The sequence below is a fragment of the Pseudorasbora parva genome, chromosome 8 (assembly GCF_024679245.1).
Source record: "Pseudorasbora parva isolate DD20220531a chromosome 8, ASM2467924v1, whole genome shotgun sequence".
NCBI lineage: Eukaryota > Metazoa > Chordata > Actinopteri > Cypriniformes > Gobionidae > Pseudorasbora > Pseudorasbora parva.
In genome coordinates, this window is record NC_090179.1 from 22,292,010 (window position 1) to 22,319,656 (window position 27,647).

The window sequence follows — 27,647 nt, forward strand, 5'->3', positions numbered from 1 at the left end:
AGGAATATAGTGCGGCCCCTTTAAGAGATCCGCATTGCCTATTGAACTGCCGGTATTTTGCGTGTGCGCGCCGAACTGGGCCGTGATTCACGTGGACAGTGTGAAGAACACGGACGACTCGGGAGCGCGCTTGTTCAGGAAAGTAACCTGTGCATTAGTTTTAGCCGATTGTAATGTATTTAGTTCAATAAAACAGGTGTACTGTAAGCGGTGATGGTGTTAATGATTTACCTCAGACATGAGCGAGAGTGAGATTCAGTGCATCGCTTAGACTGCAGAGAATGTGCTCAGTGAAAAAACACACTTTTCTTTCTGGAGTCTTATAAAAGTTCAACAGAAAATATGGTAGCTTATGTAGGCAATAACTGCATTTTTGTTTTAGAATATTAATGCTAATGTCAACCCTTTTCTTTCCCTTTTAATGTTTGCTGTTGCATCGCGTCTGACTGCTCTCACTTTTTCCAACTATGCCTCAGATCAAACAGAAAATGCGCGTTGCGTTTTGTTATGTCTGCCCCACACACACACACACACACACACACACACACACACACACACACACACACACACACACACACACACACACACACACACACACGCACACACATATAATACACTAAATTATTTATATACTACGCAAATCATGCAGCAGTGCCATCTATCTTTATTTCGCGATCCATTTTTTTTCGACCTCGATGCGTTTCGTCACGTTTTCTATCGCGAAATTTTGTCAAACGATATTTCGTCCCATCCCTAATACACTGTAACACTGCATGCAAACACTGTACACAATTTCTGTAATAAAAAAAAGATTTAAAAAAAAAACCCAACAATGCATTTAGAGTAACGTTATAAGTAGTGCTGGGTAATTGATTAATCACAATTACACTTACTGTTCAATCACTTAATCACATCCAAAAAAAAAGTTTGTGTTCATATAGTATATGTGTGTGTACTGTGTTTAATTGGTATATATAAATACACACTCCTTCATGTATACAGTGGGGCAAAAAAGTATTTAGTCAGCCACCAATTGTACAAGTTCCCCCCACTTAAAAAGATGAGAGAGGCCTGCAATTTTCACCATAAGTACACTATGAGAGACAGAATGAGGAAAAAAAATCCGGAAAATCACATTGTCTGATTTTTAAAGAATTTATTTATGGTGGAAAATAAGTATTTGGTCACTTAAAAAAAGCAAAATGTCTGGCTCTCACAGACATTTCATTTCTTCATATTTCCTTTGGAAAGCAGTTTGTCCAAGTCTTTGGAGTCCTGGAACTCAGGAATAAACATGATAACTTATACAGAACAAAAACTATTTACATTTGTCCAAAAAAAATCCAGGCTGTTTTTGGCCTCTTTGGATTTTGGATTTTTCAAACTTTCTCCTCAAACTTTTTCCTCAAACTCTCTCCACAAAACTATTCAAAACTGCAGCGCGTCTCTCTCTCTCTCCTCTGCATGGAGGAATGGGCCAAACTACCAGCAACAGTGTGTAAAAACCTTGTGGCGACTTACAGAAAACGTTTGACCGCTGTCATTGCCAACAAAGTTATGACAAAGTATTGAGAAGAACTTTTTTATTGACCAAATACTTTTTTTCAACCATAATTTGCAAATAAATTCTTTAAAATTCATACAATGTGATTTTCTGGATTAGTTTTTTTTCTCATTCTGTCTCAGTTGAAGTGTAGCTATGATAAAATTACAGGCCTCTCATTTTTTTAAGTGGGAGAACTTGCACAATTGGTGGCTGACTAAATAATTTTTAGCCACACTACATTTAAGAAATATTTGCATGTATATACTGTATATGTGTGTATATATAAATATACATACATTTGAATGCAATTAATCGTGATTAATCAATTGCCCAGTTTGAAGTGTTTTACGTTTTTTTTTTTTATGTGTAAAGTTTACATTATAAATATAATAATTTACATTTAAATTATACCGGTGTATATCTTAAATGTATAAAATTTATGAAACCATTTATTATGACCTTAATATGGAGAAGTATATATATATATATATATAATAATGTGGGGATCGAAAGTTTGGGCACCCCAAGTAAAATTATTTATTATTGCATAAAGAAGCCAAGAAAAGATGGATAAATCTCCAAAAGGCATCAAATGACAGATTAGATATTCTTATAATATATATATATATATATATATATATATATATATATATATATATATATATATATATATATATATATATATATATATATATATAAAAGGTAGATTTTATTTCCATCATTTACACTTTCAAAATAACAGAAAACAAAAAAATGGTGTCTTCAAAAGTTTGGGCACCCTACAGTGCACATACCTTGTACTGCCCCCTTTGGCAAGCTGAGACCTGAAAGTGTCATGGATTATTCTCAATCATCGTCTAGATCAGTGGTTCTCAACCTTTTTTTCTAAATAATTATGTTTAAAGGATTTTTGCATGAATGCTAATTTTTAATGTAGGCTATATTTTAAAATCTCACATACCTCCTGGAGTGCCTTCACGTACCCCCAGGGGTACGCGGACCCCCATTTGAGAACCACTGGTCTAGATAGACCAGGTGATGTAAATCTCAAAGGTTTTAAATGCCCAGACTCATCTGACCTTGCCCCAACAATCAGGACCATTGGTTCTTCTAAGCAGTTGTCTAGAAAACTGAAACTGAAAATAGTTGACGCTCACAAAGCAGGAGAAGGCTATAAAAAGATAGCAAAGCGTATTCAGATGCCAATATCCTCTGTTCCAAATGTAATTAAGAAATGACAGTCATCAGGAACAGTGGAAGTTAAAGCAAGATCTGGAAGACCAAGAAAAATATCAGACAGAACGGCTTGCAGGATTGAGAAAAGCAAGTCAAAATGTTTGACTGCACAATTCCTCCAGAAAGATCTGGTAGACACTGGAGTTGTGCTACACTATTCCACCATAAAGAGATACTTGTACAAATATGGTCTTCATGGAAGAGTCATCAGAAGAAAACCTGATGAGGTTAAACCGATGAGGTTAAAATAGAATATTTGGGCCGGAATGTGCAAAGGTATGTTTGGAGAAGAAGGCCACTGAATTTGATGAAAGTAACCTCTGTCCAACTGTTAAGCATGGGGGTGGATCGATCATGTTTTGGGGTTGTATTGCAAGCCAGTGGCACAGGGAACATTTCACGAGTAGAAGGAAAAATGGATTCAATAAAATTTCAGCAAATTTTGGATGCTGATGCCATCTGTGAAAAAGCTGAAGTTAAAGAGAGGATGGCTTCTACAAATGGATAATGATCCTAAACACACCACAAAATCCACGGTGGATTACATCAAGAGGCATAAACTGAAGGTTTTGCCATGGCCTTAACAATCTCCTGACCTCAACATTATTGAAAATCTATGGATAGACCTTAAAAGAGCAGTGCGTGATAGACAGCCCAGAAATCTCAAAGAACTGGAAGACTTTTGCAAGGAAGAATGGGCAAAGATACCTCAAAGAAGAATTGAAAGACTCTTGGCTAGCTACAAAAAGCATTTACAAGCTGTGATACTTGCCAAAGGGGGCAGTACAAAGTATTAAATTATTATACTTATTATAAGGATGTCTAATCTGCCATTTGATGCCTTTTGGAGAATTTTCCATCTTTTCTTGTCATCTTTATGCACATTAATACAATTTTTTACCTGGGGTGCCCAAACGTTTTTTTTTTTTACAGGTTTTTTTTTTTTTTACAGGTTTTTAAATATTTAAATATTTTTTAAATATGTATTATAAAATATATATTCCATTATTTATTTATCTATCTATTTTAATTTGTTATTTTGTTAAAGCATTTATAATTGATTTGATTTGACTCAATATACCTCCTGGCATTCAAGCTGTCTTTCTTGAAAGTGTGAAAGTATGGGGTGTCGTCTTGTTTTTTTCACACACAATATACCATTGTCACATTATGTGTGATTTGGTGCTACGGCATGGTGCAAATGTGTAAATGAGATCTGCAATGTGAGAACTGTTTGAAGTGTTAAACATTTGTTTGAAATATCTGCTTTTCTTGCCTTAGACCACCATAGAAAATTTTCCAAGTAATGTTTCTCCAATTAAGGACCCGGACCGACTTCTGCAAGACGTGGACATCAACCGTCTGAGAGCTGCTGTCTTTCGTGATGTTGTGAGTTTATGTCTAGTGGTCTTTAAATGTCCCGCAGATTCAAATGGAAATTATTATATTATATTATATTATATTATATTATATTATATTGTATTATATTATATTATATTATATTATATTATATTATATTATATTATATTATATTATATTATATTATATTATATTATATTATATTATATTAATTAATTTTCCAGGTTAATATTAGATGATTTGAATTCCAGATTTTAATGCATTTTTTATTTTTGTTATTTAGATTATTATCTGTAATTTAACTTCCTGTTGAAACATGAAACAGTGCTACTCAGAGTCGCATTTCTGCTTTTCATGACATGTTCTAGTCACATGTTGACTTTTCTTCTTAATCTTTGCTTGTTTTGTGTTGCGTTCACAGGATGACAGTAAGCAGGCACAGTTCTTGGCTCTTGCTGTTGTCTATTTTATCTCAGTGCTCATGGTGTCTAAGTACCGGGACATCCTGGAACCCCAGCGGGAGATTGTCAGGTCTATCAGCCAACCAGGAAGAGGCATTCGGCACGAGATAAATTCTCCCACCAGCACAGGTGTTGTAGTGGCTAATGTTCTGTTTGTTGACACACACTTATTAACTCACATTATATTATACAATAAGCTAACAACTTAATTTCCATTGCTTATTTGCATTTCAAATGTTATTTTTAATGCCATTAGCCAGGTAGTTTTTTTATTTTATTTGTATATATTATATTAGATACAAATTATATTGGGGGGAAAAGTCTCCACAGGATTTTTCTCAAGCCAATGTCAAAAACATATCTCTTTCACCACCTCCCACATTTATTATTCATGAGCACCACTAATCATCCCACATAAAATTAAACATGCAGCCCGTACAAAATTCTTGAAGGAAATCACTGCTGACTTTATGTGTAAAACGGTCACAAAATTGTATCAATGTCCAGTAGTTTGATAGATGCATCAATTGAATAAAAATTAGTGTTCATTTTAGGTTTTTTTGGGGGTGGGAAAGTATGGTGAAAATGACTTGAGTGAGAGAGAAAGAGAAGAAAGGGTATAAAGAAAGAAGATCCATGAGGAAAAAAACACAGAGAGGCAGGGGCAGCGCTGCTATTTCCAGACCCATCTGTCAGTGCCCATTAGGAAAGCAATCCACCAGAGGAGAATGGGATCATAGAGGCTGAGGCACTATGCTGCATCGCCCTCATAAATTTCAGGAAAGATAGGCTATGGATGGGAATTTTTCCTAACAGCATGTAGCAGGCCATTGTCTGCACCCAAATCGGCATCCAGACGTGCTCCATGACTGACTCGGGCCCAGTGACCTTGCTAAAGGCTCTAGATGAATGTTAGAAATGCTCAACATCTGGAGAACAACAGGAAGAGATTGAAGACAGAGATGTCTTGTCTGCAAGGACTTATTATGTAGGCTAAAAGTATGTGTTAAAGAGTTTGCTAACAAGTACTTTTGAAGGACAAAAAACACTCTCCGCACTTGAACGAACAAACGCACACAATTCCAAAATGTCAGTTTTGTCGAGTATCCTCATAAGGACAAACTTACATGAACTTAAGAGTTCAAGTCCTCTTAAGAGACAAATCCATGTCGAACAGCAGTGACAGGTCATGAAGTGACAGCAGCAACTAATGTTGTACTTCATTGTAAATCAAAGAGCAAAGGTAACAGAGAAAATAACTCACTGCTCTTGACTAAAGAACTTTTGTAGCTTTAATACAGATTCATCTATATTTAAAGGACAACACCGGTGAGAAATGAACCGAGGGGTATTTAACACATGGTTACAGAGTAGATTGTTCTCTTGGGTGCATTTTCATGAAAATTGAATGTAAAGAGTTTTATCTCTAAAAACAGATTAGCTTATAATGCTTGTCTATGGGGCATGAATAAGTAAAATTAAATCGCTAGTTAATACCACTAACAAGGCTCAAAATAGCCTCACACTAACACGGCAGCATAATGAGGGTCCCTACATGCAAACCGAAGCATTGAGAACTTTGTAAGTGTACAAACAGTTTAATAAAAACATACTAGTCCATTACCTGTTTACGGACAGGCGCCATCTTGGAAAACAGTCTTGACTTGTCGAGCCACAAGCGCTGTGCTAAATTATGAACTGTGACTTGTAATCTCATATGGTCTGTTGTTTCCGGAAGAGAGCACTGAACGCACCAGAGAAAATAAATAAATAAAAATAAACGTTTTCATGTAATTAGATTTCACAAACTTAATTCCTATCGACCAGCTCACTTAGCACATCGTTTGTGGTTTGACTCGTCGAGACTGTTTTCCAAGATTGCGCCTGTCCGTAAACGGGTAATGTACTGTCTTTATAAAGTATGTTCTAATTAAACTGTTTGTACACTTACAAAGTTCTCAATGCTTCGGTTTGCATGTGGAGACCCTCATTATGCTACCTTGTTAGTGTGAGGCTATTTTGAGCCTTTTTAGTGGTATTAACAAGCGATTTTAATTTCACTTACTCTGTGTGTAATATATATCTGTATATTTCATAACTGTTAAAAGGAGTAGGAAGGCAACGGGTAATGACATTTATTATAGGTTTGTATGAGGATTGTTTTAAGTTCACTTAAATTAAAAGTTGTTATATTTTTTGGAGCCTAATAAATGTTACAAATTGATGGCTTTCTATTACAATGTAATGGTGAACGGCTATAATTAATGTTTACAATTTATACATTATATTGCTAAATGTTTTGGGATGCCTGCCTTTACATGCACATAAACTTTAATGACATCTCATTATTAGTCTGTAGGGTTTAATATAGAGTTGGCCCACCATTTTAAGCTACAACAGCTTCAACTCCTTTGAGAAGGCTTTCCACAAGATTTAGGAGTGTGTTTATGGGAATTTTTGACCATTCTTCTAGAAGCGCATTTGTGAGGTCAGGCAATGATGTTGGACGAGAAGGTCCGGTTCGCAGTATCCGCTCTAATTCATCCCAAACGTGTTCTATCGGGTTGAGGTCAGGACTCTGTGCAGGCCAGTCAAGTTCCTCCACACCAAACTCGCTCATCCATGTCTTTATGGACCTTGCGTTGTGCACTGGTGCGCAGTAATTGAACAGGAAGGGGCCATGCCTTAACTGTTCCCACAAAGTTGGGAGCATGAAATTGTCCAAAATGTATTGGCAATCTGAAGCATTAAAGGCATAGTTCACTTTAAAATGAAAATTCTTTCATCCTTTACTCACCCTCAAGTTGTTTCAAACCTGTATGAATTTGTTTCTTCAGCTGAACACACAGGAAGATATTTTGATGAATGTTAGTAACCAAACAGTTAACTGGAGCCATTGACTTCCATAGTATTTTTTCCCTACTATGGAAGTACTACCACTTTGTGGCTGAGTTGTGGTTGTTCCCAATTGCTTCCACTTTGTTATAATACCACTAATAGTTGATTGTGGAATATTTAATAGTGAGGACATTTCACGAATGGACTTGCAAAGGTGGCAACCTATCACGGGACCACGCTTGAACTTATTGAGCTCCTGAGAGCGGCCCATTCTTTCACAAATGTGTGTAGAAGCGTATGCATGCCTAGGTGCTTGATTCTATATAGCTGTTGCCATAGAAGTGATTAGAACACCTGAATACAATTATTTTGAGGGGTGTCCCAATACTTTTGGCAATTTTTATATTTATATTAGTGGTGTCAAATCGATTAATCAAATATGAAAATTATGATAAAACTAAAAAATTCTAGTGATCGTCTGCAGATTATCTCTAATTTAATTTCTTTTAATACTCTGCACTATGATATGTGACTTTCAGAGCACCCATCAGCCCTCTCTGACGGTCGGAAGGAAACTCTTAGTGTGCTGGAGGAATCACGTCAGGGGTCATCCCTCCCTCACTCTGACTCAGGATTGGGTGATGAGCAGGTATCCAGTGTGATGAACGGGGCTGACCTGGAGCTTGCCATGGGTGGTCCAAATGGCATGAGCGGTCTGTTCTGCACCCTGTCATCAGAGGCCAGGTCACAGGAAAGCTTAATTGAGCCATCAACCATGGAACACCTCAAACCCGCCTCATCCATCTCCAGCATCAGCCAGTCCAACAAAGGCATCAACGTCAAAGAAATCCTGAAGAGCCTGGTAGCTGCTCCTGTGGAGACCGCAGAGAGTGGGCCAGACAGCTTGCCTTACCCTGATCACCAAGCCATGAAGAGGGAAGCCCAAGCCATGTTACCCATGCAGTTCCATTCCTTTGACAGGTACCATCTTCTCATAGTCACAAATGCAGACATTTTGAGATGTATACCGGTATGTTCTGTATTCCAGGTTTAGAACAAGTTAAGTTTAGTCCACAGCATTTTGGCATGATGCTTATTTTAAAATGTATTTCTACTCACCTCTCCTTTTCTTTTAAAAACGGAAATCTGGGTTATAGACAGTCAGGCATTTATGAAGTGGGGTCAATGGGGCCAATTTGTAAATATCACTGTTTCAATAGTATGGCCACAACCAACATGATTTCTGTGTGAGAAAACAACAACTTAATAACGTTTCTGTAGTTTTATTAAATTTTAAAAGGTTGTCACCACAACACTAGACCCTGACACCCTGAAATGACATATAAATTGTGTTTTAAACAGCTTTACAGCTGAAATAATACATTTTAATTAATAAATTAATGTAAGTGATTTTATGCAATGTGTGTGTGTGTGTGGCAATCAACATTATGCTACAAAAGCTGTCGATTGAACTCAACTTGTTCAGGGATATTCTTGTAAGTGCTGTAACTGTGTTAAAAAAGAATTATATGAACCTCCACCAGGTGGCAGCAATATACATCAGCTTAGGTTCTAAATGTGAAATTGTGGCTTTATCTTGATTGAATGTCTCTTGTCACCAATAGCACTACAGTAGCCCATTTACTGCAGATGTATATGTTCAAGGCCCTTAAAAGTACAGTGACCTTTTCTGTGTGCATGCGATCCCTTCCGTGCCTTTAAACACTACACAATACATCTCAGTCAAACCATGATGAATTCTTGGATTAGTATTTTCCCTGAGGAATGGCCATAATGATTTTCTTGGTCATAAGCAAGCCGTAACTCACTTTAAATTCCCCATACTTTCTATCACTAAGAATTGCTGTGTTTGAAAATGTCTCAGAGATGTGTTTGAGCGTTTTGTGGCGTGTTTACATTCCAAGGCTAGATAAAATCTCAATGTGATTTGTCTCTGCTCTTAACACATGTCTTCAGTTGTGCTGCGCTGTTGCTGTTCAAATCAACATATGTAAACAGAATAGTGTAAATGGAAACTTTTTTTTGGTAATAACCTGTTCTCTTTTACTAAAAGTTATCTCCAGCTGGAAGGCGAAGAGGGTTCCGCTGTTTCCGAGGCCTAAGTCTCATGTCTTTGACAGCCCGCTTGCTGATTTGTTCAGCCTGATCTCATTTGTATTTTTATATAATGTATACATACATTTTTGTATCTTTGGATAATTGACAATTTGGGAGCAGTCGTCACTTGAAGGTTTGCGTGTATTGTGGTGGAAGAAAAACAGTGGTAACAAATGGAGGACAACAAGTAAAATCCATGGAATAAGAGAGAAAATGTCTTGTGCCTTTGGATGCCAGAATCGAAATGCAAAAAAGATGGTCTTCATATTTATAGAATACCGTCGTCAAAGATGCCCTTTGAAGCGAAACGCAGATGTATAAGGTTGCAAGCCACAGATTGGACTGATGAAACCTTTTTAGTAAATCTGGCCCAAGATCTCACAATTCGGAATTTATAACTAGAGTTTATATAAAGTCAGAATTGCTGGAAATAAACTTGCACATCTGAGAAAAAAAGGTAATTTTGAGTTTATATCTTAAAATTCTGAGAAGAAATTCTGAATTTCCAAGAAAATTGCGCTCCCATAGACAGTTCTGTCATTTTCTAAAACCAGATAGGGTGTACATATGGTCAAAAACATGTTGCTAAATGGTCTGTACAAACAGTTGTTGACAATGCTGACAAGATATAAAAACCACAAGTACAATATATTAGTGCTGCCAAATCGATTTAACACTATTCATTTAGTTATGTTAGATTTTCCACAAATTTCCCATGTAAAACGAATTAAATAAAATGAATTGATGTTTAATTGTCATTATTTTAAACATTTTACAATTTATACCTGAAAATAACCCCAAGAATCGCACAGAACAGAATGAAATTTCAGACATGTGTTAAAAGTTATAAAGGCGTTAAAGGTGCACTATGTAGTATTTTTGCAGTAAAATATAGTAAAAAAAACTAGGCCACTGTAATATATTATGTTTAGTTGAGTTCTTACAATATCCCAAATGTTTCCAACTATTTGTAAATTGTGAGAAAATTGCCTGTCAATTGCTTCATATCTGCGTTACCCTCGGTTTTATTTGACAGAAATGGTTTACTCTTATTAGTGTGAACAAGTGCCACAGCAGCTGCTGAGCGAACACACAGAGTAACGTCATAACATTATTTTAAACACACTTAAATGTATCTAATATGATAAACAGAGCTGCATTACCTCATACTCATGACCGGAAAAGCGAAAATTGCGCATGTGTCCCGTCGTCATAATAAAATTCCCGTGCCCCCTTGTGTTTGCGTAACAATCGCTCCAGTGGCCTTGCTCAGCTCCTCAACACTCTATCCTGCTCTGATTCACACTACCATAACGTTATTAACCGCATCAATGAACAAGATTTCTGCCCGAGTCCTATTTTCCACCGGCTGTGAGGTGAAGACCACATATCGATTCTGAGCTGAAGCACTCAGTTTCAGTCAATCTCATGTCAATCTTGAGTACCTATAGAGTAGTATTGCATCCTTCATATCTCCGAAAAGTCTTTAGTTTTATTATATTTATAAAAGAAATATAGGCTGTACCGAGTCTTTCCGGAAAAAACCGAGCGCCTGGAGGCGTATCGTGTGGGCGGAGCTAAAGAATGGTTTATGGACTATTGTATGCGACTAACGTTAGACCTTAGCAGTAGCAAGCTAAACGGTTTTGCACGTCAGACTAGTGTAACGTTATACAGAGAACAGCAATGGAGTCCGTTAGCGCATTTGAATGACGAAGCACGCTATCGTGTGGTTTACTGATGTTTACTCACGCGACGAGCCAATAGCATAGACATTTGAAGCAGTTTTACTCACCGGCTGCTTCCAAAGCAGGACCGAACCTTTATCGCTGGGACCGCTCCGTCAAAAACACACTTCTTTGGTATAATTTGGTGAAGTCCTGTGACAGCAGTGGCGTGGAAATCCACTTTGAGATGCGACTGAAGCGATGTTGTGAAGCTTTCCGTCATTTCTGCATTCAAATCGGTTCAAATGCAGCGCTGCCTTCCCGGAATGCTGTGCTGAAGCGTTGAAGTCGCTCGACGTCACCCATAGGAATAAAGTGGAGCGCGGCGCGGACTATAACCGACATAAGTGTTCACGGACGACTGGAACTGCACCCAGAGTGTTTACGGGCGTGCATTTCCTCTCTCGCTCTAGTCGCGCGCGCGCACCCTACCGGGAGAAGAGCTTGTACGGCCCATACAAGGACCTTCCACTCTATTAACGTCAAGTCGAGCCATACTCGAAAAAAACTCTCCGAAACTTGTGAGAAACTGGAAGGAGTATTTTTGACACAGAAATACTCCATCAAACGTCCAGCATTAGTTTTTGAAACTTTGTCTATGTTTAGGATGGGAATCCAAGTCTTTAACAGTGTAAAAAGATCAGTATGCATGAAACAGCACCCCCCCTTTAATAGCAGACAAGCAGACGGGAAAATTACATAATGCAACTTTAAATTGAAATAATCTCACCGAGTTAATACAGTGTCTATTCATTTCATGAATTCATGTTTTAAATGCTTTCAACGTGCCAATAATATATTTTTTAGTGTCTACGCAAATGTACATAAATATGTTGAATGTCTGCCTTCTATTGTATAATCAACAATTAATTTGTTCATAAATATTTCTGACAATGGTTGCTTTTTTATGTCAGATAGATGGCCCCTTACTGTCTAAGCAGGCAGTTTTTGTCAGAATGTGCAATGTCAATGTGCACCAGATTTTGTTCCAGTACTTTAAAGTATGTCTCCGGCGAGATTACGGCCAAACAATGCGCTTCTCCCTTCTTAGATATTGAGTCACAGGAACAATGGATCCACAGTAATGCATGCAACCGCCACAGATTAGGTGTGTCTGCTGACTAGTAAACGTGGTGTGTGTGTGTGTGTGTAAATGTGTTTGTGAATGTTAGTGAGGGTCTCCAGGGCGTTGATGACAGATTAAACAGAAGCGCCCCATGCGCCCCCAGCTCCCCTCCTGTCGTCCTCACCCCTCAGCACCCTAATGGAGGCTGGCAGGCAGAAATGAGTTGCCATGGCAGAGTGTATTATTTTTGAAATGCTTTCACATAGGCTGTCCGCTGACGCTGGGTCGAACCACTCACTCCTGCATGCTTTAATGTCATCTGCCGGCCCTGAAATTGCTGTGTCTAATTGTTTGCCACCTGCCACCAAATGAGATGCCAGACGTGGACAGGCTTCTTCGATTGTCTGTCAGAACCTAAATAGATTGGGAGTGACATCAAAAAAAGCCTCAAACACAGGAGTGATGAGGACCGACTCGCCCATCACCGTCTTTCCGGGACTTTCCAAAGGTGAATTTTTTCAATTAGTATTGAATAACCAGGAAGCAGTGTTTGCAGATGGGGCCACCACCATGAAAGACTTGCTTTGGCTTTGAAAGTCAATTCAAATCAAAGAGTTTGGTGGAGAAACACTTTAATAGATTAACATGAGTCCATGTCAGTGTCAGTAGATGGAATGCTAATAAATCAGGTGATACCAATATACTTTGCCACCATATGAGACCTACACATTTAATTATTATTATTAATGTTCATTTATGCACCAATACTGTTTGTAATCCTAATAGCCATTTAAAATAAAACAAACTATTTGCAATATCCATAGTCTACACAAGATTAATATTTGCTTTATTCAAAGTAAGTTAATTAAACGAGTCCTATTAATAATATATGTGGCGGATGATTCATACATCATTCACAAGCCCCCAGCCAATTAATAATTCATGAGAAGTGTTCATATTTTATTAAAAGCTTGTTTATCAGTCTAATACTATCAACTCTACCTGCCAAATACCTGAAAAAGCCAGCATGTTACGAGTATTAAATACTGTATGCTCAGGGGTTGGGTGTTAGTATTGCTTTGTGGATCTTTATGGTCAAAACTGTTCAGATAAAATGCAAACTGAGATTTTGGATTAGCATTCGACTGCTGTGTTGAACACGTAGTAACAAATTGCATGTCCATATTACACATTACAATACATTTTAATGAATTTTGATTTAATTACTATTAGTAGTACTTATTCTGACCAAGTGTATTTGGATGTTGTTTACACAATATTGAAATATGAATGGAACAGTGCCATTTACTCCCTTTTAGTTCCCAGTCACTGATGTTATGTCAGAACTGATGAATTGGGATCTCGTCTGAGAGCCCAATCACCTTTGAGTGGTAATAAAAACTTGCACATTGGCAAGTGAGATTTGCATCACAAGCAAGTCCCTGCCAGATGGATATATAAGACAGCGCGTAAACTCCTTCGCTTCAGAGCGGAGTGATCTTTGTTCTCTGCTCTGATGATCATCGTTTGTGTGGAACAGGAAGGAAGCTGTTCTAGTTTTGGGGTGATGGCACATTTCAGCGTTGGTCAGATTAGTGCAGCACCTTACTCTGGAAGGCTTCAGCCCCCTCTGCTGTTTCCCAGCTCGCCACTTGAGTCTGCGGAACACTTTGGGAGCTCTTCCGCTGGGTACATCCCCATGGGGACTTCCCGCTCCTTAGGTGTGTTGTGTGCTTTTGAGCTGCGGGGTGACAGCGTGGGTCTGGATGAAGATCTGATGTTGATAGCTGCATCAGAGAGAGGGCTATTAACGATAGAGCTGAGCTTCCCGCTTCGGCAGCGTTTGCTTATACTGAATAGGATTCAGACTTCACAGCTATGCTTGCCAGAGCTGCTTCACACTCAGACAAGTTCTCAGAAAATTGTGCTCTTTTTTTTCCCCCAGCGGTGCATTAAAAATTTGTGAATAGGGAAATTAGTGCCAAAATCTACTTCAAAAGTGTTTCCTCTCGCACTACCCTCTACAGTGGAGGTGGTCAGGGGGGTTGTGTTGATATCAGTCATCTAGGGCTTCAGGCCAAGTGGGAAGTGTGAAGCCCAAAAATGTAAGTAAGTATCCCCAGTGCGAAGTATACCCTTTTCTCTTAGTTGGAGTTCTGGTTAACATGACGCAGCAACTCATGAGCGTGCCCAGTAGGTGCTGAACTGCTTTAATATGTTCAGGGGACATATTTCAGGACAGCGGTTCCACTGAAATCATTTCAGAGGCTCCTAGGGCATATGACATCTGCAGCCATGGTTACGCTGCTCGGGTTGTTTTATATGAGACCGCTTCAGCACTGGCTTCATGACCGAGCCCAGAGATGGGCATTGCACTGTGGCACAAATTGGGTGGTAATCACAACGGTCTGTCATCGTACGTTCAGCCCGTGATCAGATCTGCATTTCTTTGGGCCAGAGTCCTCCTAGAATAAGTGTCCAGACATGTTATTGTCAGAACAGATGCCTCCAGCATGGACTGGAGTGTTGTATGCGATGGGCATGCAGCTTCAGGCTCCTGGACGGGATCTCAACTTCAGGGGCATATCGATTGCCTCGAGTTGCTAGCAGTACTGCTTAGTCCTGCGCCGGTTTTGACTAGTTTCTGCAGGACAGGCAGGTGCTGGTCTGGATGGACAACTCATTGACTGTTGTGTACATTAACCGCCAGGGTGGTCTTTGTTCCCTTCGTATGGGGCAACTCGCATGCCATCTCTTTCTCTAGAGTTATTCACACTATTTACATCCCTGTGAAGCGCAATAGTGCAGCTGACGTGCTTTCACGACAGCCCACTTCCCAGGGAGAGTGAAGATTACGCACCTAGAAGGTCCAGCTGATCTGGAAACGCTTAGGAGCCACACTGGTGGACCTGTTTGCCTCTCCGCAGACATCCCACTCTCAGTTGTTTTATTCCCTGACCAAGAAGACCCTCTGCAGGGATGCACTGGCATACATCTGGCCCCATGACCTACGCAAGTATGCGTTTCCCCCATAGACTGTAAAAAGTTGCAGTTTAAGTCACCGTAGTGGCTTCAAGAGAAACTGGGGGAGGTTGCCGCTTGGTTTCCCCCAAGCCTGCTCTCACAAACACTGTGCAAGGTCAGGGAGGACAAGGAGCAAGTCTTGATGGTTGCACCTTACAGGCCCAGACCTGGTCCTCGGACCTGATGCTCCTTGCGACAGCCCCTCCCTGGCAGATTCCCCTGAGGACCTGCTTTGTCAGGGACAGGGCACCATATGGAATCCGTGTCCAGACCTCTGGAACCTGCCTTATATACCCGGCTGCCGTTATTTATGAGTTATTTCTTGCAGGATGTCCTGGCTACTATTTTTGATAAATAAAAATAGATATTGACCAGAGGCTTCCGAAGCTTTTTTGAAATGTCCCAAAAAGATTTCAAATTGTATTCCAGAATCCTTCACTACTAAACCAAAAGGCTGGTGTCAGTATGATTTTTTTGTTTTTTTGTGGTAATTTAATGCTTTCATTCAGCAAGGATGCATTATATTTGACCAAAAGTAACAATAAATATGTTTAAAAGGGTGATGAATTGAGAAATTAACTTTCCCTTGAGTTTTTGATATATAAAAGGTCATAGTAATATAATAGTATAATATAATAGTATCCTCTAGGTTTCAGAGCTGAACCTTGTTAATCAAAGAAAAGCTTTTATAGACACCAGGCTCAGCGAACGATCCTGTGCTTTATACTTACGTCATAGCGCAACAAAACACCGCCGCTACAGAATCTACAGCGCGTCTAATCCAGTAGCCTCGCCCACTGACTCATGGAGGGCTCGTGCTAGACAGCCAACAACAATAAACATGCCGAGGAAGATTAAGATATTGCGCTATTCCTGGTTATGGAAGAACACAGTCGCTGCATAAGCTTCCTTCTGACCCTAATATTAGGAATGTGTGGTTGAACTTTATTTTTAATGAAGTTCCAGCTCATGTGGGGAAGACATGTTACTTCAGTTCACTGCGGAGTCGTTTGTAAACAAATCTACGGTCGATGCTGGATTTGGATCCGACAGGAATGGTGCAACACACTATAATGTGTTTTACTACATGTGAGTAAAACGTGTTTTTATATATGTTAGTATTGCATTGTTATAGATCATTTTGCTTATGTGTACATGTCTAACATACACTTAAGAAACATACCTTTAGCATGCTGGACTCAGACACATATGGGCCAGGGCTCGCAGACCGATGAATCTCATTATATTCCGTTCTTGTTCTGCTATTCTCTCTCAAGTTGACGTCTGAAGGGCGGCGCACGCACATGTATGTGTGTGCGCACGGTAAAGCCCTGCATTTATGCCCGAGCCTGACGGGCCCCGACTTTTTTACGCCCCTAGGGCCGGGCTTCGGGCCAATTTTCACGTCATACCTAAAACGCGGGCCGGGCTTCGGGCCTTTTTTAGGCTTCTCCTTTGTTTGATATTTATTTTATTAATTAAAAGGAACAATGAGATGTTCTGCTGGTGGAAACAACACGAGACCATAATAGCTAACGCGACTGTCAAGATATGGCTCGCACAGTGTTCAGAGCATAGGTTCAGAGTCCGCGCCAGAAGCAGCGCGCGTTTCTTGTGAGCGTGGCGTTTCTGTTGCGTGTCATCCGCGGGGCGTCTGCTGCTATTAATGTACAGGGAAGCCCTATACTTCATGTTAAATATAAATATATTGCCTATTGATACAACAAAGACAACGCCGGCAGTAGCCGGCCCATACCATATCCATGGTATTGACGGCAAAAGGCTACAGAATATTTCGTTCTGTATTGACAGGTTTAATATTTCAAAATCGATAATTAGGTTGTTTTTTTTATTTTTACAATTAGTCCTGTATCTGCATTTATGTTAACCTACAGACTTTCAAACATGAAAATGTCATTTTTATTAATATGTATTCGTGTCAAAATGGCATATAAACATCTTTTCCTATTATATTTTGCCTGGAAACACTTCCAACACGCTCGCGTGACGCGTGAAAATAGGCGTATCTTCTATTTGAAGCATGCACACGTTTTCCGCGCGGCTCGGACCGACGCAGGCAGTATCTGGTTGTTTAAACCACATTTATAAATTTTACTCCTGGCAAACGGTTAAAAAATAAACGTGCGAGAGCGTGTTATGGGCTATGTTGTAGTCAGATAGATATGATGGTGCTGCAACACTCATCTTCAATAAAAATGAATGAGACTAAATGATTTTACCAGTGCGCTTAGGTCGCTCTCTCTTATGTGGTCTTTGAATTTGAAATGAGCTGCTGAATAAAATGAATCTAATCTTATGCTTTCGTTGCTGTAAACTCCGTTAAATGAGCATATACCACAGGAATTGAAGATCGGATTTATATTCATTTTGCGTAGGTGTAAGGTAGGCTATAAGACAACCTGCATGTTCTTTTTTTTAATTATTTGTTTGGCTCCGTTTGCGAGAGCAGCGAGCAGAATCGGCTTGCCTCAGCTCGTCAAAAATGCCCTTTACTGTGGTGGTAATAGTAGGCGAAATTAACTAACATTGAGATGCTTGAAGTGTTTTAGATCTATATGGATTTTATTATAGGCAAGACAAGTGAAGAGTTGATTTGAGAGACTAAATCGATTAAATATGCGGTTAACTCACTGTCGGCGGCTGGCCGCTTGGTCGTCACTTAAAAAAAATAAAACCTTAATTTTACAAACAAAAAAATGCTCTAAACATTTTTCTAAATTAACTTAATAAAGAAACAAAACGAAATATAACTACTTTGACATTAAAAACAAAACAGAACTATTTTAATGGCTGCAACAATGTAAAAAAATAAATAAAATAAACACACAGGCTCCAGTCGGACTCGGGCCGAGAATTTTGATAAGCTGTCGGACACGGGCCGGGCTAGGGCCTCAGCGTCTCGGGCCAGGGCCGGGCTAGGGCCTAGATCTGAGGCCCGTGCAGGGCTCTAGCGCACGGTTCGCCCTTATATCGTCCGATTTTGCGGGCTATGTGTAATATAAAAATAATAGTCCGATCAATCGCGGGTGGATGAAAAATAAATAAATCATTGTGTTTGTTTGATGAAGACGTTTACGAGCCCTGTGATCGAGAGAATCATTACGGTTGCCGCTTCTCCCACTCACTCTCTCCTCTCTCGTGTAAACTGAACTGACAGGGGAGCTGAATCTAAATATGCAAATCTTATCCAATCCTAGTCGTGGGCGTTTACTTCCAAGTCTCCAGTGCGGCACGCCCATCAAAACCCAGCGTTTTGGAGAGAGCCTTAAAACCAGTGTAGAAAATAGCCTATTACTTATTAGTTATGATGTTGTTTTGAATGTAAAAAACACACAAACATCATTAGTTGACCTCAGACAACAGTATAAAAAAATAAAAAAGCCAGTTCATGACACCTTTAAAATTTTACAAAAGATTTTGATTTCAAATTAATGCTGTTCTTTTGACCTTTCTATTCATCAAATAATATGATCCACAGATACTGTGGAAAAGCCACATTATTTATAAGAATAAATGTTTCTAAAACATTTTAACACTAATAATATTATACAACATTACTATATATATATATATATATATATATATCTCAAATAAATTATATATATATATATATATATATATATATATATATATATATATATATATATATATATATATATATATATATATATTGACATTTTAAAATGTTCAAAAAATTATATAAACTTTTGAATGTTAGAGTATTTGCACCTGCTAGAATAACTCCTCATAAGTCAGACAATGGTACACATGTATGACTTTAAGGGTCTGTTATTCTCTGTTTGTAGTGCTTAAGAGGAAGCATGTGTCAAAGAATGTTTTTGCTTCCTCGCATGCAATCTCAGAGAAGCCGCCTGTGTCACACCACCACGTTAAGGAGAGCGTGCCATCGGGACGAGTCGCAGTGTCCCAGACAAGTGCTCTAATGGCTCCATCCTCGCTCTGCACAGTGTCTGCTCTGAGGTCACATTGTGCGGCATCAGGAGACGTTATAACCAGCCCTGCGCTACATCACCGAAAACACTCAGTATCAGCCAGCATCTCGAACCACGTCAAGTTGCGATAAGAAAACCAGACCAATATACATGCAAACAAAATATCATTCCATCCTCCAAAACACTTGACTCTGTCATGTGTATAATATCAAACTAATCCTCTCCTGCTCTTTGCTATCAGGTTAAGGTGGGTTTCCGTGAAGCTGCGAAGCTCCAGAATGTCTCTGGAAACATACAGGAGATTATCGGCGAGGTCAAGAGTTTAATGTGAACTCGTGATCCTGCTCGTCTCTAGCGCTATTTTCAGCTTGTTAGACTGTTGCCTCTGGAAACCATGTGATTTTCTGCTTCATCTATAAATAAGCTGGAAAAAACAAATATAATTTCTTGAAGGCATAATTAAGTTGATTAGTATATTTAGTTCATTTTTAACGATTTAATTTGTTTAGAAACTATATTTAGAGACAATTTCTTAAATTAGCTTTTCAGAAATTGCAGCTGGCCAGTGTTGAGAGGGTCAAAGAAGGATGACTAGATGATTGCTGGTATTGTCGTTTTGCTGCAAATAGGAGGCTCATTACTGTTATGCCGTACCTTTTGAAGTACTTTCTATACATTTATTGTAAGGGTGTTCTAAACGTTTTTAAGGGTGTTCTAAACGTTCAGACACGATGAGGTCTTACTTAGGCACTTTCATTAAATTTAACATGATTATTTACACAACGGATTGAATAATGCCTGACATGACTGACATAAACAGAAAAAAGCAGCATTATTAGCAGTATTAACTTATGTATTATGCATACACACTGTGTGTGTGTGTGTGTGTGTGTGTGTGTGTGTGTGTGTGTGTGTGTGTGTGTGTGTGTTTTCTAAACATTTTGATTTTTGATATTTTCATCTAATTTTATAAAAGTTTTTTGTTTTATTTTCTCTTTATCCCTCGTTATCCTATCATTCTTTTTTTATTGATTAAAAAACAGAATATGATGTTTTAAAGTAATACAAGCCAATTAATGGCACTAAATGTAACAGAATTGATCAGATCCTTTGCTGTTGTGATCCGAATTGTCACTTCCTGAATGATGTCATTGAGGAATTAGCTTTCGTTTAAATGAATATTGCAAACAAAAAGATGAAGAAAAAAATTACAACCATAATTGTTTGTTTGTTTGTTTGTTTATTTATTTATTTAGTTAGTTAGTTAGTTAGTTAATAAGTTAGTTATTGCAGTACATAAATTCATTTAAATTTGTAAATTCATGTGTGATATTGGAATATAAAGGTAAATAATATATTATATAAATGCATAAAAAGTAAATAAATATAATATAATCTTATATCTTATACAACACTTTTTATATTATGTTTTTATTTAATAGTAATATCAATGTTTCCTAATAAAATTGCATTTTGTTCACCATTTAAAATTGACTTCTGTGTTAGTTTATTTGTGATATTCTTAACGAAGTCATTCATTTTCAATGTAATGTTTTTATAATCAAACAATATTTTATACAAATTTTTAATCCAATATAGTGAGACAGAATGGGGACATGTAAATGTATTGCATAGTACAAATAACTCAAAAGGTTTTCTAAGGTGAAAAGATCAAGACTGCCCCGCTATAGCAACAGCAAAATTAGGTGACGCACCTGGAAAATATCTCTCGATGAATTCCTCTCTGAGTTTGACATCATGTCGAAGCATAGCAGTGGACAAACAGCAGAAAAGAGAAACATACCCAAAACCCAGCAGTCACTGCTTTTGATTTTACTGTTTGTTTGCCCCGAGCTCTCATTGCGTAAGCTCGGGAGGCAAGCGCGGGTCGGCAGGAGAGCAGGATGTTTACTTTGCCTGCTTGTCTTTCCCTCGCCACTGCGACCGTTGAGTCTGGCCACTTTCATCCAGCCTGACTGGACGGTGGAAAACCGCCGTCAATCTCCCGCTGGCTTAATCAGCTGATTTCACAAGCAATCATGTGTATTTACTGTTGCGGCTGAACTTTATTTTGTTTGTTAGATGCTTCTTTTCAACGCAGAATCTGGAAGCCTGTGTATTTCAAACTTTCCACCCCTTTTGAGAAGTGCTTGGTAAAACCCACTGTTTACACATCTGCCGATCCCAGTACCTTCTCACCAGGTTACGGGGACAGTTTGCCAGCTGCATCAAGAGATTGTGTACACTTTCTTTTCCTCCCTCCTGCAGGAGTGTGGTGGTACAGGCCAAGAAGCCTTTGTCGGGCCTGACGGTGAACACAGTGGGCAGTTCTGGCTCCAGCAGTGCCCTGACCTCTGGTAGCACCCCGAACATCTTCGCTGCTACATCGGCTGCACCTAAAAGCATGATCAACACTACAGGTAAGCATTGCTTTGACCTACCCCATCTCAATGCATCCTAAATTGTCCTCTTCTGTAATGTTGTTAACTGGTAACTTTATAAGCACAGACCTTCTCCTTAAAAGTAGATATAATGGTCACAACCACTCTCTGTGTCGTTAATGAGACGTTAATTTGAACGTGCTAGCGCTTAAGTGAATTTCCACTGAAATGCATACTGTCCGCTGCTATTCCTAGAATAATTAAAGATGTCATTCCTAAAAGAATTAAAACCTGTTCGGGGTCAGGAAATTAGATTTGGTTGCATCAAGCCATTTGTCCACTAGAGGGCCCCCCTTGCTATTTCTTTCTCACACTTGTGGTACCACCATAAAGAGTGTCATGGATCCATAGTGACTGCACTCACTGAAGAAGGATCTGTATGAAATGTTAAGGTTGTAAGGCAGCCACATGGAGACTACAAGGAACTTACATCTCAAGAGTCCGCCTCAGGCTGCACACTTTGAACACTATATTTAGCTCTTAAGCTTGAGCTGTTATATAGCCTACACCTATTCTGTGTAAATGTGTTTGTATTATTGCTATAGGCAGGACTTTCAGGCCTGGGAAAATAATATTTGATCCTGAATCATTGAAAATATAGAAATTCTCTGTAAATATTGATTAGGAAGTGTAGACCAAGTTTGGATTTGAGATGTTTAGATCAGAAACAGATTTTATATATATATATATATATATATATATATATATATATATATATATATATATATATATATATATATATATATACTGTAAAAAAATTCGGTCTCCAATTGAACATTTTCAAGTGACTGAATTGAATTTCTGTGAATTAAATTGCATCAAATCACAGAATTTCAATTCGGTCAACTGAAAAATGTAGAAGTGATCGGTCATTAGAAAATTTTCATTTGGAGACATTTTACAGTGTAGTGCTGCAAAATTAGTGGCTTTAACACATTTTCAGATTAACTCATAAAAAAATATTTAAAGAAATTAATGCAGCATCCGTTTTTCCCGTCATCCTTTAGCTAGTAACATTATATAATCACGCTCTTATTCATACAAATGCTTTTAAACCATTCAAGCGCGACAAGACAAAATGAGAACACGCTGTCTGTGAAAGTCCTGTCTATGTGACACACACACACAACACCAGTAAGCACCAGTATTGTGTGCACAAACAGTGCGCCAGAATTGAGTTCTCTTTCGTACTTGAACAAAAAATAACACACAGAATTATGCCAAAATTCCTGTTTTGTTGAGTATTATCAAAAGAGCAGAGTTAAATAATGTCTTAAATAATCTGTAAGTTGTAAAAAGTGAAACGTCTGATCGGTTCCGTGTGCGGCAGCGGCAGAGCTTAAAGTGACAGCAGCCTAATAAACCATTTGCTGTTATGTCTGTTATTAATGTTAATCAAAGAAAAAGGTAACAGAAAATTTAAGCTTTAATAATTTAAGCTTTAATGATTAATCTATATTCAATTGATAATTTATGAAAACAAAACAAAACAAATATTACAACAAATATTTAAGTTATACTGTATTTAAGTTTCTACATTAATTTGGGGAGTAACGAAATTATAAAAATATCAAAATATTAAAAACTCTTTTAATCACAGAAAAAATGTGCAATTAATTCGTTATTTTATTTTGATTTAATCGATTGACAGCATGATTGATTGATAGAAATGTAGGTAGGTAGGTAGAAAATGTATCATATACTGTTACGTAAATAAACATACATTATAATTTATTGTTGCATTTTTATTGTGAAATATTATTACAATTTAAAATAATTGTTTTCTATTTTATTATATTTAAAATGTAATTTATTTATGTTATGCAAAGTTAAATATTCAGAATCATTAATCCAGTCTTCGGTGTCACACGATCCTCCAGAAATATTTCTAATATGATGATTTGCTCCTCGTGAAACATATTATTTTTACTATTAATGCTTAATATTTTTGTGGGGAACGTGGTACTTTTTTCAGGATTCATTGATGAATACAAAAGTTTAAATTGTAAAAATAGGAAAGGGGAATCTTTTGCAACATTTCAAACATCACTTTTGATCAGTTTAATGAATCCTTGATGAAAGAAAATATTATTTTAATTAAAAAAATCAAATAAATATAAACATACTGACCCCACACTTATGAACTGTAGTCTACAGTATATTTTTGGGAACCGAAAAATATATCACATTTTCCTTAAAAGAGACATTAAATCCCTATTGTCCATTATATACCTCATTGCGATCTGCTTAGAATGCACAAGGGACGTTGATTTGGATTGAGGTTGAATCAGGCCAAGCTGCGCTTCCAGTGAAATCCATCAGAATGTCCCTCTTGACGTTTCCCTTCATCTTGGTGTATTTGCTTATGGGTGGACACTCATCTCTGACACGGCGATTGATGGCTGCGTAATAGATTTCCCATCTTCAGATGTCCCGTGACAGCTTGTGGTTTCACAGGATGACAGTCCATTGCTGTGATGTATCTATCAGAAGCTCCCTGCTGCACAGGGCGCTGTGGACACAGTGGCTTTGACAGAGAGAGAAATAAGAGGAATGTAAGATGGGCCTTCGCTTTCTCAGGGGGAGGCGAGAGTAATAGTGATGATTTGTTTCTCAGAGCTTGTGCCCCTGCAGTTATGTTGTTACCTGATGAAAAACCAGAAAGAGCATTTCAAATTTTAGAGCATCTGTTTTGGTTGGCAGTGGTTTAGATGTAAAGTGAAAAAATGAACTGTCTTTTTTTCTTTATTTAAAAAATAAATAAATAAATAAATAAATAAAATCAGCCTTTTCCTAACCTCTGGTTTCTCTCTTGTTCTCTCACAGGAGCCACAGATTCTTCCACTCCCTCTTCTTCCAGCTTTGTGAATGGAGCCACCAGCAAGAATCTGCCTGCGGTTCAGACTGTGGCCCCAATGCCTGAGGACACCATGGAGAACATGAGGTGAATCAAATATAATTTGATTATACTCACCCATGAGTCCCAGGATCTGTGTTGAGGTGTAAGACACATGCAGATGTAAGATAGAGATGTTTATAATAAAATGGGATAGTTGGGTGATAGACCTTAATCAGAGTAGTGCCACATACATTTTTTTCTGACAGGAATGAAGACTGTGAAAGACAACATATTGGTCATCTGAGGAAACGTCTTTACATAAAGAAGCAAAACAAATCTTTCTGTAGACAAAAACTCCATAAAACAGTTTTGAAAGTTTGCCATTGTAAAGAGTTTAAAGGCCCGTTCATACAATAAATTATAACTATAATGATAACTATTAGCGTCCACACAAGAGGATGATATCATTCTGTTTATTCTAAGCGTGTTTGTCTGTCACTTTAAACGTTCAAACTCGTTACAGCAGAATGGATTTCAGTGTTTTTATCTTTCATCAGCTGGATAAAATCGCTATGACAAGGATTCCAACAACATTGTTTCTCTATATCATTATTGTTATAGCTGTGTTGTGTATGCTGCTATCTTTATTATGATTTTTAGAACTATTCTATATCAGTATCTTTATAGTTATATCTTGATATCTTTATCAGCGCTACTTCTCTCCTTCTCTACATAAAATTTTGAGTTCATTGAAATTAAAAATTTGAGTTAATACATTGAACATTTTTGAGAGTCGGCAACCTTTATTCAAATATTTTTTAAATATGTTGTAATCATATTGGGTAATAGTGTGTTTTATTTGTGATGACACAGTGACACATGCCAAATTGTGCTATTTTCATGATTTATCACATTTTTATGTGGTTCAGATACAATAATATTTTGAGTTTCTATTTATCAAACCAATTTCCTTCATTGTATCAACTCAAAGTTTTAATTTCAATAAACTCAAAATTTTAAAGCAACCAGGTTACTTACTTTTTTAAGTTAAACCAACAATATATATTTTTTTTACAGTGTACACATTTTCAAACCTAAGCTGTCAAACTGTCATCCTCTGAGAAGGAACGCCGTTTCCATACCGGAAGTTACTTTTCATATTTTGATTAAAGATTACCACTATTTTTTTCTTTGTATTAACTTGCACGGATGAATTGTTCACCCTAAGACCTGTAATATGTGCTAACAAAGTAAATGGGGTCCATTTTGATTTCATGAGGACTTGAAGTCTATCTCTCACAGCCTGACTAAGGTCTTTTGGATGAAGCGATTGTGAGGTCACAACATGTGTAGTTTTATATGAATGAAAACAAGTCTGTGAATATGTACAGTTTTGTCTTAAGCATAGAACACACAATATCATTACCATATCATATCATTGACCAGTATTGGATATTTAATTGTGCTTTATAATTTCTCTTATTTTTATATTTATATTACCTTTGTTGTCATCGAATGCTCACCTAAAGCTAATCTCTAAAACACTAATTTGTATCTAATATCCAGTTTTCATACTGTATATATTATAATGTTGTGATGCCTAAAAAAGTATATTAAAAATATACATTAAAAGTATATTAAAAGCTGTATAAAATGTAACCAATTAAATGAACTTGTAGCTACAAACATATCTTAGTTTTTAGTGTTTTATGTTTATACAGAGTACAGACAAAATAGTTATATTATACCATGGTCTGTCTGAATACTTGATTCTGATTGGCTAAAAGGTGTGCAAAAAAAACAGTTTAAAAGCACAGGTATTTCCATATTAGTTCAATCATCGTTCTATATTAATACGCTGTTTTCATTGAAGCACACATGTATACGTCACTCGGAGATCACACTGTGCACACACGTAAACATTCAGGAGCACAGAAACGCTGCCCTGAAACTTTTATTGCTACGTTATTGCTACGTTATATTTCTAAGAAACAAACATCGCTGATTTTGAAGTAATTAAACTCACAGCTTTGTTGTTTGTTGTTAAAGAGGCATTGAACAGACGCAGGTAATTCACACACACATCTCTCTCTCTCTCTCTCTCTCTCTCTCTCTCTCTCTCTCTCTCTCTCTCTCTCTCTCTCTTTATTGAATAATTAATTCAAATGAATACTATAATTCATCCATTTAAATAAATATAACCTTACACTTACACACTACTTTATCTCTGTGTCTGATTTAATGCATGTAGAATGCTAGATCTGAGAAACCATAACTGTTTTTATCCTTCCAGTCAAATATTGTGCTGCAAACATCAAGAATAGTTTTAAGTTGTCAGTGCTGTCAAATGCCCATGCTATAACCGGGAGAATCCATGGCTAGCTGTGCATGGAGCTGTTTTCTTTGCCTCTTTGCATCATTAAATGCACAGCTAACCATGGATTATCCCTTACTTAAATTATATATATTTTTAGAGGTAGATTTTTTTTTATTATCAGCAATATAACATGAAACTATTTAGCGGGGCATCCCTACTTAGTGCTTAAGTGCGCTGTATGTCATTTTTTTTAATCCCTCACATTTTCATTTGCATTCACATCAACATTGAATAAGGTCCATATTTCCTAGCAGATTAATTGCTACATTATTAATAATGTGTTTAATTATTTATTGAATGCTAGTGTCATATTTCTGTAGACACCATTTAAAAAACAAACAAAAAAACAAACACTATAAATTGTTATAGCCTGATTATTTCCAAGGTTAAATGATTTCACAATACTCCTTTAATTAGGTAAAATCACTGTTAAACACACCCTCAGAAAGTGTATTGCTTTATTTGAGTGTGTTTATGAGTGGGAAATGTTTCCTCTCTCAGAACCTCATCTTCATATGCTGTGTTTGTTCACCCAGCCATGCTGCTCCTGAAATTTTATCTTCACCGCCACAAGAGGGGGTCAGCACTCAGCCTTGTTTTTTCATGTTTACAGACATTGTGCCTTTTCCTTTGTTCAGGGC

The 27,647-nt window shown here is 37.6% G+C and overlaps 1 protein-coding gene and 1 long non-coding RNA gene across 8 annotated transcripts in view; one reads left to right on the forward strand and one right to left on the reverse strand.

Annotated features, from left to right (window-relative positions):
- nbeab (neurobeachin b) overlaps positions 1-27,647 on the forward strand; it is a 408,948-nt gene that overhangs the window by 188,829 nt on the left and 192,472 nt on the right. For 5 of the 7 annotated variants that reach the window (XM_067450409.1, XM_067450410.1, XM_067450412.1 and 2 more), the window contains 5 exons: positions 4,064-4,171; positions 4,563-4,731; positions 7,980-8,421; positions 21,618-21,769; positions 24,617-24,734. In XM_067450409.1, the coding sequence (XP_067306510.1) occupies positions 4,064-4,171; positions 4,563-4,731; positions 7,980-8,421; positions 21,618-21,769; positions 24,617-24,734 (989 nt within the window). The remainder of the gene's footprint in view (positions 1-4,063; positions 4,172-4,562; positions 4,732-7,979; positions 8,422-21,617; positions 21,770-24,616; positions 24,735-27,647) is intronic. The other 2 variants (XM_067450415.1, XM_067450411.1) reach the window with 1 other exon arrangement.
- Positions 21,625-24,720, reverse strand: LOC137084279 (uncharacterized). Its single transcript, XR_010906724.1, has 3 exons — positions 24,589-24,720; positions 24,023-24,436; positions 21,625-21,745 (listed from the first exon to the last, which is right to left on the reverse strand). It is a non-coding gene; the product is annotated as an uncharacterized lncRNA (long non-coding RNA).